The sequence below is a fragment of the Perca fluviatilis genome, chromosome 7 (assembly GCF_010015445.1).
Source record: "Perca fluviatilis chromosome 7, GENO_Pfluv_1.0, whole genome shotgun sequence".
NCBI lineage: Eukaryota > Metazoa > Chordata > Actinopteri > Perciformes > Percidae > Perca > Perca fluviatilis.
The window spans coordinates 22,793,313-22,812,022 of record NC_053118.1 but is presented as its reverse complement, the minus strand read 5'-3'; the positions used below and the strand labels follow the sequence as shown (position 1 = coordinate 22,812,022).

Here is an 18,710-nt window from a genome sequence, read left to right as displayed (position 1 = left end):
GTATATGTGCGGGAAAATGTCCTAACCTGCAGCCTCCGTAGCTGCTTCACAGTCTCCTCTTTTCCGCGGCCGGCTGTCTCCACCTGGGTCTCGGCTTCCTGCAGTTCTGCTTCCAGCTGCTTTTTGGTCGACACAGCCTGAGACCGCTGACTCCGCTCCTCCTCCAGCTGGATCTCCAACTCCCTCACCTGGCACAGGAAGAAGGATAACAATGATTTGGAGTGATTTGGAGAAAAGAACAGCAACAACACACTTTGGGATTTCCTCTCTCCCTCCTCTCTCTACCTGCTTGCTGAGCGCCCTCCTCTTCTCCTCTCCCTTCTCCTCGTTGCTGCTTATCTCCCTCTCAAATTGAGCCTTGAGCGCCTGCAGAGTGACCTCCAGCCTCAGCCTTGAGTTCTCCGCCTCGTTCAGCTCCTCCTCCAGCTCCTGCGTCTGAACTCGCAGGTTCTGGGCTTCCGTTTCTAAGCTCCTGCGAGTGCGCTCCAGCTCATGGACCTGACAGCGAGAGCAGAAAAGAGGCGGTGACTCACTAAGGAGCGAGACAGAGAAAAGAACAAAGGAGTCCCAAGGGGAAGATTCTTACGCTCTTGCCGACGTCGTCCTGCTGGTTTACAAGCTGCTCCATTTCCAGACGGAGCTGCTTGTTGGACCTCTCCAGCTCTTCCCTCTGGTCCTGGGCCTCCTACACACAGAAACACCAGAAGAAGATTAATCACCGCAACCGCAATGTACATTACAAAACATTCTTGTATTATCTGCTCTCAATATGTTTACCTGCAGGGCTCGGGAAAGTGCCAGATATCTTGTGTCCTTTTCTCGGCTGTCTGCTTCTGCTCTGTCCCTTTCCTCTGCCAGCCGAGCGCTCACCGCCTTTTCCTCGGCCAGACACTTAGGGGTGACGGAGACAAATTTAGCGGTCATGGAAAGACAATTTAGGAGTATTTTTTTCTGCAGCCTGTGCATGGAAGTGAACTGATAAGGGCTCTGACCTGGTCAAACTTCTTCTGCCTCTTCTCCAGGGCCGTGCAGTTCTGTCTCTCTCTCTGCAGGGCAAGTGTCATGTCCTCTATCTCCTCCCTTAGTCGCTCCCTCTGCCTCTCCACCCGCTCCTTCTCCTCCTCCTTCTGTCGCTCCCTCTGGATGACGCTGTCCAGCTCTCTCTGGAGTTTCCGGCGCGTCTCCTCTCCGGCTTCCACCGCAGTGTTCACCTCCTCTGACTGCTTGCGAAGCTCTGCCAGCTGCAGAGGTGGAGCAGAGCGGGGTTTATAAATGTCATGGACGTGTTTAAAGAAACTTCACAAAGCAATAACCATCTAACCATCAGTTTAACATATTTAGTCTACTTTGGATAATGTGATTTTTTGTTTGGGTAGTTTGGATCTTTTACTGTTGTGGACCATGGTCTGGAATAACATAAATTGATAGACTGATCTATTTTCAAAGAGATGAAGCGGAAGTTCTCTTGATTTACCTGCTGGGTGTGAGTCTGAATCTGCCGGGTCAACTCTTTGGCTCTCTCCTCCTCCTCCTCAAGTCTTTCCATCAGTCCATTCTTCTCCTCCTCCAGCGCTCGCACCCTCGAGCCCAGAGCCATCTTTTGACGAGTTTCATCCTGCAGCAGTTCCTGAGAGAAAACAAAAGAAAACAGTGTCAACCAAAGCCTGGCGACAAGCCTGTCATGTGTGGGTGTTTTTGAGTCAGGATTGGAGCCAGTGGAGGATTCTTTTCAAGACATTTAAAAAATAATATTGCCATTCTCCCAAGTGCTAAAAGTAGAGCTGGGCAATATGTCAATATTATATCGATATCGTGATATGAGACTAGCTATCGTCTTAGATTTTGGATATTGTAATATCGTGATATGACACAAGTGATGTCTTTTCCTGGTTTTAAAGGCTGCATTACAGTACATTGATGTCATTTTCTGAACTTACCAGACTGTTGTAACTGTTCTATTATTTGCCTTTACCCACTTAGTCATTATATCCACATTAATGATGATTATTTATCAAAAATCTCATTGTGTTAATATTTTGTGAAAGCACCAAAAGTCAACACTACAATATCGTTGCGGTATCGATATCGAGGTATTTGGTAAAAAATATCGGGATATTTGATTTTCTCCATATTGCCCAGCCCTAGCTAAAAGTGTCTGTGGCTTAACGCTTAACATCACACCTGAGCCCACCCTGGTGTCTGTGTGTGCTTCACTTTGTTACCTTGGCATCATGCAGCTGGCTCTCCAGGCTGCTGACCTCTTTAGTGAGACGAAGTGTTTTGGTGTCAGAGGAGGACAAATTGCCGGAGAGAGACTCAATCTCGCACTGAAAAAGACAGAGTGGGGATAGAGGTGAATGTACAAGGAAATACAAAAGGATCTCTTTACTGCAGAACCAGAATGAGATTGTGTGAGATTCAAAACATACAAAGCAACACCTATTTGAACACACAAAAAAGTGACTGAACATATAAGGTTTGACAGTGTGCTTGTATCCATTTGCACCTGTAGCTTGTGCATTCGCTCTTCCTTCTCCTCCCTCTCTCTGTCAGCCTGAGCCAGGCGGGCGCCGAGCTCCTGCAGCTGACCCTCGGCCCTCTTGCGGCCTCTCTCACTCTCCGTGCGGCTCGCTTGGAGGCTCTTGAGCTCAGAGCTCAAATTCTGCCTCTCCTCCTCCAGCATGGCTTTGGCCTTCTCCATGGACTGACGTGCCTGTAAGAGAACATGGACACAACACCAGATGAGCGACATGTTTACGTATGTACTTTTATGTGTTTTTAAATGTGTGTGTATGTCCCTCTTACTCTCTTGCTATTGTCCAGCTGTTCCTGGAGGCTGTCTATGGCAGCGCTGTGTTTGACTCGGACTTCTGATAGCTGGGCCTCGTGGCGGCGAGTCTCCTCTTCAACACACCGCTGGAGATCATTTAACTCCGCCTCCCGGCGAGACCTGCATAGACGGAAGAGGGTCAAAGGGGTCTAATTCTTAGATCATAATTTCTTTTTCAGTCCTGATCTGACAACAGAAACACAAATATTGAACTATCAAAGCCAAAATGTATGATCATTTATGAGCGCATCATTTACCTTAGCTCCTGCTGGGCAGCTGTGGTGTCCAGAGTGTCCTCCAGCTCAGTTCTCAAAGCCTCCAGCTCCTCCCCCAGGTCTCGCCTCTGTTTCTCCGCCCTTTCCCTCATCCCTCGTTCATTCTCCACTTCCTCCTTCAGCTCAGACACCTGGGACATGGCTTCCCTTAGCGCCCTCTGAGCCTCCGCACGACGCGCTCCTTCTTCCTCCAACCTGACAGAAACAGATAAAGATGAGTTCAGGGAAAAATCTATGACAAGCCTTTATTTGTGTTACTGCGTCGTCTATCATATGTCGTCCTGTGTCTCACCGGCCCTGAAGGGTGGTGATTTCCTTCTCCTTCTGAGCCAGACTGCCCCTCAACTCCGCGGACAGCATTCCCAGGTCCGACAGCTGCTCCTGGGCCTCCAACGAGTCGTTCTCCATCCTCCTCCTCCACTTCTCCTGCTCCAAGCGCCCCTGCTCCTCACGCTTCAAGCGCTCTGCACACAGTTGTAGAAGCCACAGTTTACATATTGCAGTATTTCAACAGTACCAACATTGAGACAAAGTTGGATAATGGGAACTATGACTGTGAATGACAGGGTTGTGAGATTGCTTTGTAGCTATGGGTAAAATGTTGAAATTGTTTTATCTAAATACAGAGATCATTTCACTAATTTTCGGGAAACAAAATAGTTATATCGTATTTGAACAGTTTTGGAAAGTCTCAACTAAAAAAAAACTTATAGTAAAACATTTTTCAAATACAAAAAATACAAAATACCAAAAGTTTCTACATGAAATCAGTTCATATTCTAAATAAATTTGACCTCAGTAATTTTAATGCTATCACGCATGCAACCAAACCAAAGCGTCGATCACTACATAGAAAACCCAGTTACATTACACGTGTGGGTTGCCTGTGGAATGACATCAGGACAGTTACCCTCTAGGTCAGCGATGACAGCCTCCTGTTTGTTCTTGAGTTTGTTTAGACTTTTGGTTTTCTCCTCTTCCTCAGTGAGCTGATCGGTTACCTCAGCCAGACGCTCCTCCAGCTGTTTCTTCTCCTGCTCAGAGAAAAATAACGACATTGCATTGGATAATGAAACCTGTATAAATATCTATACTAGGATGCCCAACACAAACTCAGACAAGATGATAAAAGTTATAATGTGATGCCCACCTTGCTGAGTCGGTCTCTCTGCTCCACTGCATTCAGCAAGTCGGCTTCCAGACTCTTCACTTTGGTCTCCAAGGTAACCTTCTCCAACAGGAGGCGCTGTCGGGCACTTTCCTCCTCCTCTAACTGCTCCTCCAGGTCCTGACAAGGAGAGGACAGGATTTAAGTAACATGCAGGGAATGAAAACTTGATTTAACTTCAGTTCCCATATAACGTTAGAGATTCAGTTTTTATGACTAAGCAAATCCAAAAGAAAGAACAGATGGGTTAATCAATATTAGCTTTTGTTTACATATTTCTGGAGAGTTCACTTAATTTTGTCGACTAAGGGCCCTATCTTGCACTCAGCGCAATTGCCTTTGTACAACGACGCATGTATCATTCCTATTTTGCACCCGACGCACAGCGGTATTTTCCTTCCACAGACGCACGTCGGTAAATTAGGGAATGTATTTGCGCTCCCGGGGGCGGTTCAGCGAAAAGAGGAGGCGTGTTCAGGCGCTAACGTTACTTGGTGCTATTTTGCAGTTTCAGAAAACAATTCCGCCACTGACCAGGAAAAACCTGGTCTAAAGTCAGTGGCGCTAGTCTAAAGTCAGTAGCGCGTTATTCAGATGCTATTTTAGGGGCGCATGCTTGGCCATAATGTAGCGTGTGCACAACGCGCATACACTTCTCTCATCTAAATGGATGCAGCAGTTCCTATTTTTGCAAACCATACATAATTACAAAAGAAAAATATTACTGAAAATGCGCTTCAGGTGTTTGGATAGGTCAGGAGGCACTTTACAGTACAGTCCTCAAAAAGTCGCAGCATTCTTTGTGGATTTACACAACATTTCCGTGAATCATGGATGTGTTGATGACATAAATGAGGAAATATTAGAGGACTTAAGGAGACGTGATGTTGAACTACGGTGGGATCTGGTCCGGGAGTAATGTGCGATGTGCTCCTGATGGAGCGGGTGGACGGAGATGGAGTGGGGGGAGGAGGAAGGGGCACAACAGGTGCAGGTGGTGCGTTTGGAGGTACGCTCCATGGCTGCAGCAATCCTCTCCAGACTTGAGGAGATGCGCCCGAGGGGCCGCAGCAACATCGCCACCCGGCCAAGACGGCGAAGGCATTTATTATTTTGCCGCATCTCACATCGGCAGCTCCCGCTGGCGTGCGCCAGGCAAATCGCCGTCGTAATAGCAATCTGCCATGGAACAAGCGCGCCTGCTCTTAAGGGGAATGTGAGATGACGCTCTGATTGGTTTATTGCACGTTACGCCCAAACCACACCTAGCTACTTCAGACCAACCCATTTTAGATTTGCGTCGGGCGCAAGACTCATTTATCCCGCCGGTATAATAGCAACAGCGCCAGATCTCAGCCCACAAAGCTACTTGCGTTTTGCGTTTCATACTTGCGTTTCAGATCGTTAAAATAGGGCCCTTAATCTCCTAACCTGAACATTCTGCTGCATCCTCTTCTTCTCATTGGTCAGCTGCACGCCTCTCTCCTCCTCTTCCTCCAATCGACTCTCCAGCTCGCCCAGCACCTCCTCCAGCTCCTGTTTCCGACTGGCCAAACGGGCCCTCATCTCCTCTGCCTCAGCAAACAGCTCCGCCTCTGCCTGCAGCTGGTCAGCCAGCACGGCCTTCTCCTCGATCAGCTAGAGCGGGACAAAGAGAGGAGAAGGAGTGGTGAGCGAGGCACTGATGGCAGAATGATAAGAGCGTAAGGGGGAAACGGGCAGCACAAAGATCGAGGTTTGTTTACCTGAGCATGTTTCTTGTCCAGCTCTGTGTAGTCCTGCTCCACTCGAGTGAGATTGTCCTTGGCCTTCTGGAGCTCGGTTTCCCTTACCTGGATCTCCTCGTCCTGCCGGGTAACCTGCAGCAGGGGCTTCACCTGGTTGGCACAGAACAAGGGTCAGAGGTCAATGTGAGGAATGTCCCCATTCCTGCATCATTAAGGATCTAAAGTCATCGTATGCATGTTCTAATACCCAATCCAGTTCAGTTTCTTTAGTTAATAGTCGTGTTTATTGTGAGCTGGGATGTGAGATTTTATTTTATTTTCCTTCGTGCACCGACTAGTAATTATATCTCCCTTTCTACATTTGTATTGACACATTTCACAACAACAATGCTACTTTGATTTACTAATACAAAGAAACTAAATCAAAGTAAAGAAAAAAAGAGTAAAAATACCTTGGTGAACAGCCGCCACCACTGCCAGTTCCTGAGTTTGAGGTAAGCAGCACAGTTCCTCTGCATCACCCTCAGAGCACTCAGCTGTTGCTGCTTCTTCAGGAAGGATCTGAGAAGTTAAAAAAAAAAAAAAAATAAGGTGATGAATCGTCCTTTCAGACACAGCAACTACAGAACTAAGTGGAGTCATCAACATGAACAACTTGCTTACTTTGACAGGTGCAGATATTTGGCTTTAGTTCCTTTTGTTACCTATGCTCCACTACACCTTCCTACTAATATTTACACTGTGCAGTGATGGGGCAGTACCAACACTGAGCGACTGGTGTCACAAGATAATAGGTTGTCAAGCAAAAAGCAAATGACAAAGACGTTTTTTAGTCAAGGCCATAACCAGAGACACTTAGTTAGGGACATTTAGGACACTTACTTTTAATTTGCATTTTAAAGTTTTTAATGCATTATGTAAAGCACTCTGAATTGCCTTTGTGCAGTAAATGTGCTATACAAATAAGCTTACCTCTAATTAGTAAGCCTCTATTGTAAAAATATAACTTATTTATGTTGTATACAGGCCAAAAACCTGGCAAGGCTGTTGCTATTCCTGAGTCATTGATAGGGGCTGACAAAAGATTAAATATGAATGCCCCCTTAAGAGGGAAATACAAAACTGCGCCCTTAACAGTAGCAAGCGAGAGCTCCTTACAGAAAAACACCACCAGCGTCCCTTTAGTTTCATTTAGTAACCAAGTTAGTGTTGACTGACTGATGACTCAAGTTAAAACAAGTCAATTTATGTGTAACAAATGTTTAAAAATGACCAACCGTAACAATAATTCAGCATCATCAGTATCATACCACTCTTTCTCTCTCTCTGCTATTGCCTTCTCTTAGGTAATGCTCTTACTTGCGTGCAAGGTAGCCTCTGGAGGCGCTCTGGAAGCGTATGATGGTGTCCGTGATCTTTAGGTCTCTTTCTTCTTCCAGGTGACCCAGGACTCCGGCTCTGAAGAAGACTTTACTCTGACCGACCCTGAACAGGTTGTGATCCAGTTCCAAAGCTCTAATCTGAATGATGAAAACAGTGGTTGGAGATGTCCACCATTTGAATCATTGTACAGTATTTTGTATTCTTTTAGCTACGGAGAAAAAATAAATAAATAAATAAATAATCACTCACCATGAGTTCTGATGCCTGTTTGCCATCCATAAAGGTGCGAGGAATAGCATTCGGAGTCAGGATCTCATATCTGGAGGACAAATGTGATTTTTAAAGTGTGAATGTTTGAGCAGGAGACACAAGACTGTGTGTAAAAATGGTAATTAGCAAGAGCCAGAGAAAGTGACGATGAAGCATTTAGTGTGTGTTATTAGTGTCTGTTGTCCAGTCTCTTCTGTCATACAATGTGACAAATCAGACACACACACACACACACACACACACACACACACACACACACACACACACACACACACACACACACACACACACACACACACACACACACACACACACACACACACACACACACACACACACACACACACACACACACACACACACACACACACACACACACACACACACACACACACCTCTGTCTAAACTCCTGGAATGGGATGCGGTTAGGGAAGCCTTGTCTGCAGATACGGATGCCCTCCAGAACTCCATTACACCTCAGTTGGTCCAAAACCAGGTTGGGGGACAGCTTACCAGCCTGACAACAAGAAGACAAGAGAATATAGAGTGAAAAGAATGGACAATTTAATTCAGACATGTCTTCCATTCCCCCCCAGCTATTTGTCTGTTTAGATTTAAAACAGTGTTCACATGCCTATCCCAGCTCCCCCCCCCCCATCATCCAGTTCCGCCGTCTTACCTTCTTCTCGTGGTTGGGGATGATGCAGCGGAGGAAGTTGGGGTTTGTGTTCCTCAGCGTGGCCATCAGCTTCGTGAGCGACTCCTTGTAAAGCTGACCAACAGTCCTGAACATTCCCTTCTTTGTCTTCAGCCCTGCCGCTCCGAACGTGACCGGCCCGCTGTTCTCTCCTGAAGACACCTGGTCCAGACCCACGATCCTGTCCACTAGATGAAAACACAGAGCGGGGCCTCAGTTTCAGCAGCAATTATTAGTTTAATTGGAGTAAAAAGAGTGTTTGCCAGATTTGGCATGGTGATGTCTGTGTAAATGCAACAGTAATGCCATGGGATTATTATTATGATTTACCACCTGCTTACACATCTGCTATCAAGTCTCTGGACAGATGATTTCAGATGGTAGACAATGGAGGAGTTCCTTAGAGATGCAAATATATGGTTTCCAATAACCACAGTATATATTTGCTCACCCATATTGGCCAGTAAGATACACACACACACACACACACACACACACACACACACACACACACACACACACACACACACACACACACACACACACACACACACACACACACACACACACACACACACACACACACACACACACACACACACACACACACACACACACACACACACACACACACACACACACACACAGTCTTAGTACAGTGCAGTTGCCTAACAAATTTTCTAGCTCAACCGGTTAGTTATGAACATGTCTCCACAGGCATAACTGCAGGTTTGTATCATTAAAAAAAAGAAGACCATAAGGATTTATTCTGTTCCTGATATGACAGCTGTATTGGGTGATATACTGAAACATTTAATTAATTTGCCAATTCCACAATAAGCCAAATATCTACATTAATAACACTATTAGACCAATACTGAGGTTGCTATTTAAATGTTACTGTGCACTGTATGCCAATATGTTGCATCTCCAGAGCTCATTCAGGATCACATTTCTGCCTGGTTGATTTTCATAAAACCGCTCCAGTGGCAGTTGTTTGTGGCAGTATTGTGCTGCACAAGTCTTATGTGATCCTGAATGTGGTTTTTGTGACTAATTGAGAGCATGCTTATACCTTGACACTGACCAATTTCTACACAACCAAATATAAATGGAAAACGCTACATCACACTAGCACAGCACTGTCACTAAAAGCAAAAATGTGGTGAAAGAGCGAAGAGAGAACAACTGAGCAAACAGCACAGCGACAATATGGGAAAAGAATTAACAACATGTAACAGCTCATGGCACTACAGCACAACTAAAAAGGAATAATTAAAAAAAAAGTACACTACAATCAAACAACGGGCAGACAGAATACAAACGAGTGATGTAAGTAGAGGTGGGAGTGAGGAATGGGAGTGTGACACAGAGGAGGAGAAAAACCTACTGTCAGAGCCATTAGTCTGTAGTGTGGCATAGGAGTCAAAGAAGTATACACGAGGAAGAGTTTGAATATCTGATACAGGAAGAAGGATAGAAGGCACAGGGAGAAAAAAAAAGAAAGGCCAAAAGAAGGAGCCCAAATGAGCACCAAATTAGTGGAGAGGGAAGAGAAAAGAACAGAAGGAAAAAAAGTCAAGAGCAAGCAAACACAGGAGAGAACAAGAAGGAGGAAGAACAGAGAGATGAGCAGAAAGTGAGAGACAGCAGAATGATAGAAAAGTTGCATGATAGAGAAAGAAAAGACAGAGAAATACAGTTAAGTTAGTACATTTTGCACCAGAAAGCTTCATTATTTATACTTGACGAGCTTGAAAAACAAATTACAGGGCATGAAAAAATGGTGGTGAATAAATGTGAGAGTAAATCTGTCTCACCCTCCTTCCAAAGCTCTGAGACAAAATGATCAGATGACTGGTGGAGAAGAGACGCCACGTTGTCGTTCAGAGGATCCATGTTCTTCACTAACCAATCATGTGCCTTGTAGTCCACCTGAGAGACATTACAGGCCAGGGGGCATTTTTCAGTTGCTTCCTTTGAATGGGAAAGCTGGCAGACATTAAAAGATTAAAAAAAATTGATGGGATACCTTGCCAGCATAGTGAATGATGGAGAAGTCAGCTTCTCCACGTGGTTGCTTTGGTTTGAAGAATTTTGGATGGCTGCCTTGCTCAGTAGACAGCTTCTCCACAAATGAGCGATCTGTCGCCCGCGGAAACCAGCACTCTTCATCTAGCAGGGCGAGAACACCAGGCGGGTGGGCCTAACAGAGAAAAAACATTTATTGTGAGTGAAATGCAGACTTTATAATTCAATCTGACAAGGAATCAAGAGTGTGTGCCTGCATGTTTGGGTTTGTGTTTATGTTCTTCACTCTTTCATCTGTGGGTGTGGTTGAGTGTGGTGAAGTGAATAGGTTCTATGGGCCACAGGTTGAATCTGCAACCTGAATTCCATCATGCCTTTTCCACACAATCACCAAACAATGCCCACTATTTATATGGCAAGTAAATATGAACTATCAGCATCTATATTCTCATTTAACAGGTAATAATGTGTGCTTCTTTATAAAAAAAAACTAAAAAACGTATGTATATGTACTGGTCTCTCGATGAGGTCAATGCAGGGCTGTAAGTCAAGGCCAAAGTCGATGAAGTTCCATTCAATGCCCTCGCGCTGGTACTCCTCCTGCTCCAAGATGAACATGGTGTGGTTGAAGAGCTGCTGCAGCTTCTCGTTGGTGTAGTTGATACACAGCTGCTCAAAGGAGTTGAGCTGCAGAGGAGGGGAAAGCATGGATTTAAGAAAGCAAACAAAGACTTGATAATTAATAAATTCATGTCACGTAAACTATGGAAGAACACACTTTTATGCCTAACGTTTGTGACTTGTGTTACACCGAACACAGTCTTCAAAAAAAGTACACATGAACAAACCTGGAAGATCTCAAATCCAGCAATATCAAGAATGCCTATGAAGGAAGCTCCTTGTCTCTGTCTGCGGTCCAGAGCCCTGTTGATCCTGTGGACCAGCCATCTGAACAGACGCTCATATGTGGCCTTCGCCAAGGCCTCTACAGCAAAGTCAGCCTAGAGGAAGAAGGATACGCTGTTAGATACACTTCACAGGGACAAATGCCTGTTCATCTGTATGAGCACAAATGTCTTTGCACATAAATGTTACCTGCTCTTTCGTCTGGGCCTTCTGCACATACTCTCGACCCACTTTGATTCTGGGAGTGAGGATGGCCCGTGTGAACTCCAGCACGTTGACGCCCAGCAGATGGCACAGTTTCTGAGCAGCTGTGTTATCTGGCATGGAGGCCTGGTCCTGGTTCTTCTCCTTCATGAAGGAGATGTTCCCAAACTGGAGCACAGCAGAGATCAACTTAAGCATGGCTAAGGAGAGGTGAGACAGGGAGAGGGAAGGTGATTTATAGCAGGGTTCAAAAATCAAAAATAGACCACAAAATAAACTACTTTCTATCTTCTGTATGATCTCCGCTCTTACACATTGACTCCTCTGGGGTGAAGCCCATTATAGCCATGGAGTCCATGGTCTGGGTGAAGTTCTCTGAATCGCTCTGACCAGGAACAGGGATGGAGCCTCCACTGAGAAAGCGGTACTCATCAGCAGTTCCTAAGAGCAGGTCCGCTAGGAATGGGAATAAAACAGGTGAAACAGAGAGACAGATTTAAGTAGAGAAGGCATGAATTACTACATGACATCGATACATTTTCACCAAAATAACAGTATGTTCTGTAGTATAGCAGTATTCAATTATCACACTTTGGTCAAATATTGTCCTTTAGCTCACCTTTTGTCTCGTCTGAAGTGCCACACAACAACTGGTAAAAGATGTGGAAAGTCCTCTCGTCTTTGGCTTGACGGGTGGCCCGGGACTTTTCAAGGAGGTCTGGATTTATATGGTCATGGACATACACATGCAAACCTTTAAAGATGCAATTCATTTTGCACGTTCTTACAAATTAACAATAGGGTCACAATAAATGGACAAAGTATTTTCGCCTAACTATGCTGTAAATGAGGCAGCTTGCTTAGAGAGCAAGAGTGTATTCATCTTTCAAAAACTTTGAAGATATGTAAAAGGATACAGGTCTCGATGTTGGCACCAACAATGTACCCCCCCACATCAAAATTGATGCGGATGAATTTACCCTGAAGAAGAAAAAAAAAGTGGTTTGTGTGCATTACATTACATTATCACTAATACAACTAATGATACTGACAATATATTCAGGAGGTAATAAACATTATCTGTTTGTACAATGTATCTTGTCTGCTCTTACAAATCTAGAGGAGTTATCGTTCTTGACCGTCTTTGCGTTGCCGAAGGCCTCCAGTATGGGGTTGGCCTGCAGCAGCTGTCTCTCCAGCTCGCCCTGAGACACACAGGAGACGTCAGATCAGATTCGCAGCACAACAAGGCCAACAGCCTCAACAAGAGACTTCCATAGGGCCTACCTACTAAAATGCACCATATATTCTTGCTCTCTTTGGAGAAACTACTGATCTGTTATGTAAAACAGAAAAAAGCATTACTCATCCTTGAAGAGCAGTGACACAAAATGGTGCATTTTTTTAGGGCCCAAAATAGCATCCCCAAACACGCAACATCCCCAGACCCAGGAACAAATGATTCTCAACATCAATAAGAGTAATGGGCCCTCATTAGTTAAGCAATCATAAATAAGGCCATCAATAATCTTTCATATTTAATTAATTAAAATGTAATCTCCTATATTATTAAAAGGCAATCTCTAGAAACCAACTAACAAGAGTCATTTGAGAACCACTGTTGTAGAAAAATAGGGGCAGAGGGAAGCTGCAGATTTAGATGCTAACATCATACACAAGCTACATATAGGCTGATTCTTGCTAGCTGCAATGCATTACTGTGGCTGTCGCATTGCCAGTGCAGCAGCTGTTGATGCAGCAGCAGCAGCAGCCAGTGATGGGAGTACTGTAGCTACAGGAGGTGGTAATACTGTAAATGCTGTCAAGGAATGCAGACAAGCCAACACAGATACACAAACAGACAAAGAGCAAGATGCGCACGCACATAGGCACGCACACACACACGCACACCCACGCACACAATGGTTGATGTGATTTAAACCACCTCTACAGCAGAAATGCCTCATAGTTCTACAGGTACGTAAAAACCTGTGGCATTTAGTCACTGGGAAATGGGAAGCCAACCCTCAGCCAACTGAGAAGAATAGAATAAAACATGCCAAAACCCCATAGCCATGGTTCATTTAAAATGAATAAAAAATAAATAGTAAAAACAAAAAAAAGCACTATGTACAGAAAACATGATTCTTGTTATGTATCAAGACAATCATTCAGCTCTGGTTAATATTATACATGGAAAGTTTCTACAAAATGTAACCCACAATGAATAAACCCCAAGTTGTCTAAATACTTTCATACTCACATATTGCATACTCTGACGAATTTTGGGGGGAAAAAATGAAGTTTTAGGTGGGAGGAGAATGGGTGGATGGGTGAACATATGGATGGGATAAACGAACAAACGAAAAAAGACAAATAAGACAACAATACCAACAACAAATAAAGATATACAAACAAGCAAAATCAAATACTGTATAAGGCTTGACTGCTATGAGGCATCACATCAGCGCTGACAGTTAAAGGTTTAAGGTTACTCTGTTGGTTAGTCAGTATCATTATGGAGTTCATTCAACAGGAAATAGGACGGGACAAAAGCACAGGACAGGACAGAAGGATAAAGTAAACTTACCCTGTTCACCAAAGTACTGCCTCTTGTTAAGGACCGAGAGCCGTCCATCTGAACATGCAGGAAAGAGAGAAGAGAGAGGAGAATGAAGGGAAAGAAGTGCAGTAAGGAAGGTAAGAAAATTTGCTGAGAAAATGCAGTAAAAGAGGACTGATTGACAGAGAAAACCCACTCCAAGGTAAGATAAGATACAAATGAATTGTACCCGCAGGAAAACCCATGTCTTATAATCATAAAAACCAGTCAGTATGAATAAATAAAGAGGAAAGTGATGTGATTGAGGTACAAGAGAGCAGTACCTTTAAACTAAATCACCACTGAAAACACTGACCAAAATTAGGTTAAAGGAATAGTTCAACATTTTGGGGAATACGCTTATTCATTTTCTATCGTAATGTGAGATTAGATGATTGATACCACTCTCTTGTCTGTGCGCTAAGTACAGCATTGGAGAAGGGCTGCGATTAGCTTAGCTTAGCATAGCATAGCGTAAAGACTGGAAGCAGGGGGAGACAGCTAGCCTGGCTTTGTCCAAAGTTCAACAACGGTCTACCAGCACACCTAAAGCTCACTAATGAGCACAATCCAACCTCACTGTGACGACAAGACTGGCTGTACACCAAGAAATAGTTACAGAACATAAAAATACAAACTGTCATTTTTACATTTCTGCTTGTGGACAAACAATAAACAATGGGTTTGTGAACTTTATGCACGTTGGTAAGCATATTTTTTCATTGACTTTGAAATGAGCCAGGCTTGTTGTTTCCCGCTGCTTCCAGTCTTTATGCTAAGCTAATCGCCCCGATTCCAGATTTGACATGAGAGTGGCATCTTCTCATCTCACACTTCCCAAAAATGTTGAACTATTCCTTTACGGAAATACCAGATTGCAACATATCAAAGTTATAACTACAACATTCTGCCCACGTTTGAGGTATATTGGTCAAAAAACTGCAAAGTGACTTAAAATGTCAAGGGCATGGAGGACGTTGGCAGCCTTGGAATTTTTGTTGCATGTCATCTCTCTCTCTCCCCCATTTCTACACTGTCCTCTGTCAAATAAAAAGGCAAATAAATCTTTAAAAAAATAAAATATGTCAAGTGTTTTGTTTTTTTATGTTGCCAGAACTTCTGCAACATAAAAAAACAAAACACGGATGAACTGCACTGACCAAGAGGAACAGCACAACAACTATAAACCGTGTACACAGGGTTGACATACTGTACAGCTATTTAGCATGTATTCAAGATACGTTTTAGAAGCACTGTTACATGAATTGGTGATTAAACAATTTAATGTTAGCTTCCTACAGTCTCATCCTACTTCATAGTTGTTTACCTTATCTTTAATCTGTTTCCCCATCAACACCCCTTCCTCACTTCTGCACCTTCCCCATCTTTCTTGTTATTCCACACCGCTTCATTCTTAATATATCTGGAAGGCCCTTTTTCTCTTTGTAGGTTTTTTTTTCAGCTGCTCTTATTTTATTCGTATTTCTGTGACGTACCTGCACAGCTTCCTTGTTCCTACCCAGAGTGCCGCCCTTATGGGAGGAGGCAACGTGAGCCAAATACTGGATGACTTTCTTAGTGTTCTCCGTTTTCCCAGCTCCAGACTCCCCTCTGGAACACACACACACACACACACACACACACACACACACACACACACACACACACACACACACACACACACACACACACACACACACACACACACACACACACACACACACACACACACACACACACACACACACACACACACACACACACACACACACACACACACACACACAATATATAGCCTCAACTATGAATGATATATATGAGCATTTTAAAGAGAGAGAACACACAGGAAGAAGTGGCCAAACACTCATTCATAACACCAATAAATATAGAGCCTATGCAGTGCATTCAAAGCCACAGGTCTAAACAGAAAGCAGGTGTGGAGGATATAGGCCGTGTCAGTACTGTTGGTTTTGGAGAAGAACGAAGGACAATGGAGTGAAAATAGCAGCAGTAAAAGATCTAAAAGAAGCAGACGCCTCATCCTAAAAACACTGATTCAAGATGAGCCTAAAGTGGGATCCTTGACAATGACAGGAAGAGTCTGGCAGGAAGACATGATGACAGGGAGAAGGATGGCAGGCCTTCAGGCAAGCAGGTAGGTAGACAAACCATGGGTACAAATAGACAGGAGGGTGCATTCACATTACAGGCCTGACCTTTTGCTAAGTTGTGATTTTTCTTTCAATTCATGTTTGAGAATGGCCCATAAAGAATATCAATGTGAAGATTGATATGTCCTGCATTTGTACATTACAACAACAATTAATATCCCACGTGAACTATGAATTTCTGCAACAAATGATACCAATGCAAGAAACTTAATCATGGAAATACGGTTAGAAAGGCCAAAAAGTGCTAAAAGGCAGAACTGTAGATTTATTATTAGATGCATAGAGACGAATAAGAGAAAGATAGCAGTCAGCACAGTGGAGTACCCTTTAACTGTGATTTTATAGTTTTTTTTTCCCCCCAGAAAAAAATCTTTTCACACAACTGGGAAAAGCAATTCGATCTGTGCTCAATCTTAATTGATCCACATTTGTTTGAAATCTAAATAGGTTACAATTACATGCATATGTGCATGAAGGCTCCAACACACACAAATGAAGGCACATGAGAGAACACCAGACCCATACATGCACAAACACTCCAACAAAGGCAGACAGTCTCAATGTGACCCAGAGATTTTCCTTACGGGCAAAGTACAAAGCATTCACAGAAAGACACACTGGTGTGCAACTGACTACTTACGTGCAGAGGATGGCCTGATCTTCTCTGTCTGTGAAAGAAAAAACAATGCAAGGACAAGTGAGTGACATAAAGATGAGTGTTAAACATGTGGTTTATTTCATGGCTGACGAGTCATCATCAAACAGCTACAAGGATCCCAACTCTGCATATTTGAAGGTCTACGCATGTTGACATATGATTCCTTTTAAAAAAAATAAACACACTGCAAGGTGCTGTATGGAAGTGTAGGAGGGTATAATGCCAGTGGTTGGCTAATGTTAAACCAAGGCTCCACCGGACACTAACCAGGCATGACATGCTCTGGAAGCAGAAGCGTTTTTTTGCACGGGTGAAGTGGGCAGCCGCCCGGGGCGACATTTTTTCATGACACATGGGGGCGGCATGAGCACTTAAAAAAACAAAACAAATCCTCTGCGCCGCAAAGCGGTTATCTATTATCTATCATTTCACTGTGTGGGGAATTGTTAAATTGGTGGAAGGGGAAAGGGGAGGGGGCGCTGAAACAGACTTGGTAAAAAAAATAAAATAAAAAAAGACAATGCTGCTCTGTGAAATGTCTTCAAAAGGAATGAAACGTTGATAATAAAGAACAGTGATTTAATAGTGATAAAAGGATGGTGCACTCCCAGGCCGGTGGGCAACGGGTCCTATAGTGGTCTTTGCTCCAGTCTGGCACAGGACACCCTGCGATTCCATATAGCTCTACACGCTATTTAGGATTCACAAGGAGGAGCGACGCACGCGGCCGCGGGCACATGCCAGGGATGCGTGTGCCCGTGTGTGTGTGTGTGTGTGTGTGTCCTACCAAAGCAGAGAATTAGCTCCACACATACAGTAGTTCATTATAGACTAAGTCTTAAATAGGTTATATTTGGAATATCCATTGAAATATTCACATTTTACATGAAAAAAGTTACTTTCGGATGTGTCCAGTTTGGGACGGCGCATAGCATTACTGTATGTGCTGGGGTACATTTTCACGTAATTTATATACAAGTGGACACCTGAGTATTACCCCCATATTGAAATACACCCAAAACATGCTTTTAGGAATATTGTAGTCAAATATAGTGATTGTGATGTTATAATGCAGCAACAAAGTAATCTGTATTTTCTGTCTTTAAAAAACTACTAATCGATTAAAGGTTAAGGCTGGTGATAGTCTGTATTTTTTTTTTAATCAATAAATCCCATTAAAGACCCAAACCACAGCCTGATAAAGCTTCTTCCTCCAAAAACACATTAATGAGCAACATCTTATTAAAAACACATCAATCAGTAGAAGTGATTAGCTAGTAGTACACATGTCATACTGTACATACTACAGGTAGCTACAGTGCATGTAAATACATAAATCAAGGTGCATTTATTTACTACAAATTGTTTTAAGACGGACTTGGAAAATTTAAAATCGATTCTTTAACCACCAGGCCACCAACACACATTCTATACACATGTTAAAGATTGACGTTTTCAGTAGAAATAAATTAGGAATTTTGGAAAGTATTAAGAGACAGCTTTGGTCTTTTCATGTCATTTGTTGTCAACAAAGGCGGTCTCTCGCCCAGGGTGTAATTCAATGTAGAACCGCCACTGTCTGGAAGCCTCCATATAGACTCACACCACAAGTTTTGATGGCTAATATCTAGATTATATGTGGCACTAGCCCTCTAGCCCACTGCTCCTGTGTATAAATTTGACTGTGCTTTGACTCTCAACATGTCAGTCACTCCGACACTAATTAGCACTACAGAGAGAAGCAGGTCACCAGCTGAACTGGCCTCTCCAGGCTGCTAAAACCACACG

The 18,710-nt window shown here is 43.6% G+C and overlaps 1 protein-coding gene across 7 annotated transcripts in view; it reads right to left on the bottom strand.

Moving 5' to 3' along the window:
- Positions 1-18,710, bottom strand: part of myh14 (myosin, heavy chain 14, non-muscle) — a 31,386-nt gene that overhangs the window by 4,941 nt on the left and 7,735 nt on the right. For 3 of the 7 annotated variants that reach the window (XM_039805746.1, XM_039805740.1, XM_039805742.1), the window contains exons 5-38: positions 16,905-16,932; positions 15,590-15,704; positions 14,082-14,129; positions 13,755-13,766; positions 12,604-12,696; positions 12,409-12,472; positions 12,111-12,209; positions 11,804-11,947; positions 11,477-11,691; positions 11,230-11,382; positions 10,895-11,068; positions 10,383-10,556; positions 10,171-10,285; positions 9,741-9,809; positions 8,333-8,538; positions 8,049-8,170; positions 7,633-7,702; positions 7,360-7,520; positions 6,453-6,561; positions 6,019-6,150; positions 5,705-5,911; positions 4,256-4,393; positions 4,016-4,139; positions 3,398-3,569; positions 3,088-3,300; positions 2,806-2,950; positions 2,507-2,713; positions 2,223-2,327; positions 1,475-1,627; positions 993-1,241; positions 778-891; positions 587-685; positions 286-498; positions 27-188 (exon numbers count right to left, since the gene is read on the bottom strand). In XM_039805746.1, the coding sequence (XP_039661680.1) occupies positions 27-188; positions 286-498; positions 587-685; positions 778-891; positions 993-1,241; positions 1,475-1,627; positions 2,223-2,327; positions 2,507-2,713; positions 2,806-2,950; positions 3,088-3,300; positions 3,398-3,569; positions 4,016-4,139; positions 4,256-4,393; positions 5,705-5,911; positions 6,019-6,150; positions 6,453-6,561; positions 7,360-7,520; positions 7,633-7,702; positions 8,049-8,170; positions 8,333-8,538; positions 9,741-9,809; positions 10,171-10,285; positions 10,383-10,556; positions 10,895-11,068; positions 11,230-11,382; positions 11,477-11,691; positions 11,804-11,947; positions 12,111-12,209; positions 12,409-12,472; positions 12,604-12,696; positions 13,755-13,766; positions 14,082-14,129; positions 15,590-15,704; positions 16,905-16,932 (4,604 nt within the window). The remainder of the gene's footprint in view (positions 1-26; positions 189-285; positions 499-586; positions 686-777; positions 892-992; positions 1,242-1,474; positions 1,628-2,222; positions 2,328-2,506; positions 2,714-2,805; positions 2,951-3,087; positions 3,301-3,397; positions 3,570-4,015; positions 4,140-4,255; positions 4,394-5,704; positions 5,912-6,018; positions 6,151-6,452; positions 6,562-7,359; positions 7,521-7,632; positions 7,703-8,048; positions 8,171-8,332; positions 8,539-9,740; positions 9,810-10,170; positions 10,286-10,382; positions 10,557-10,894; positions 11,069-11,229; positions 11,383-11,476; positions 11,692-11,803; positions 11,948-12,110; positions 12,210-12,408; positions 12,473-12,603; positions 12,697-13,754; positions 13,767-14,081; positions 14,130-15,589; positions 15,705-16,904; positions 16,933-18,710) is intronic. The other 4 variants (XM_039805747.1, XM_039805744.1, XM_039805741.1 and 1 more) reach the window with 3 other exon arrangements.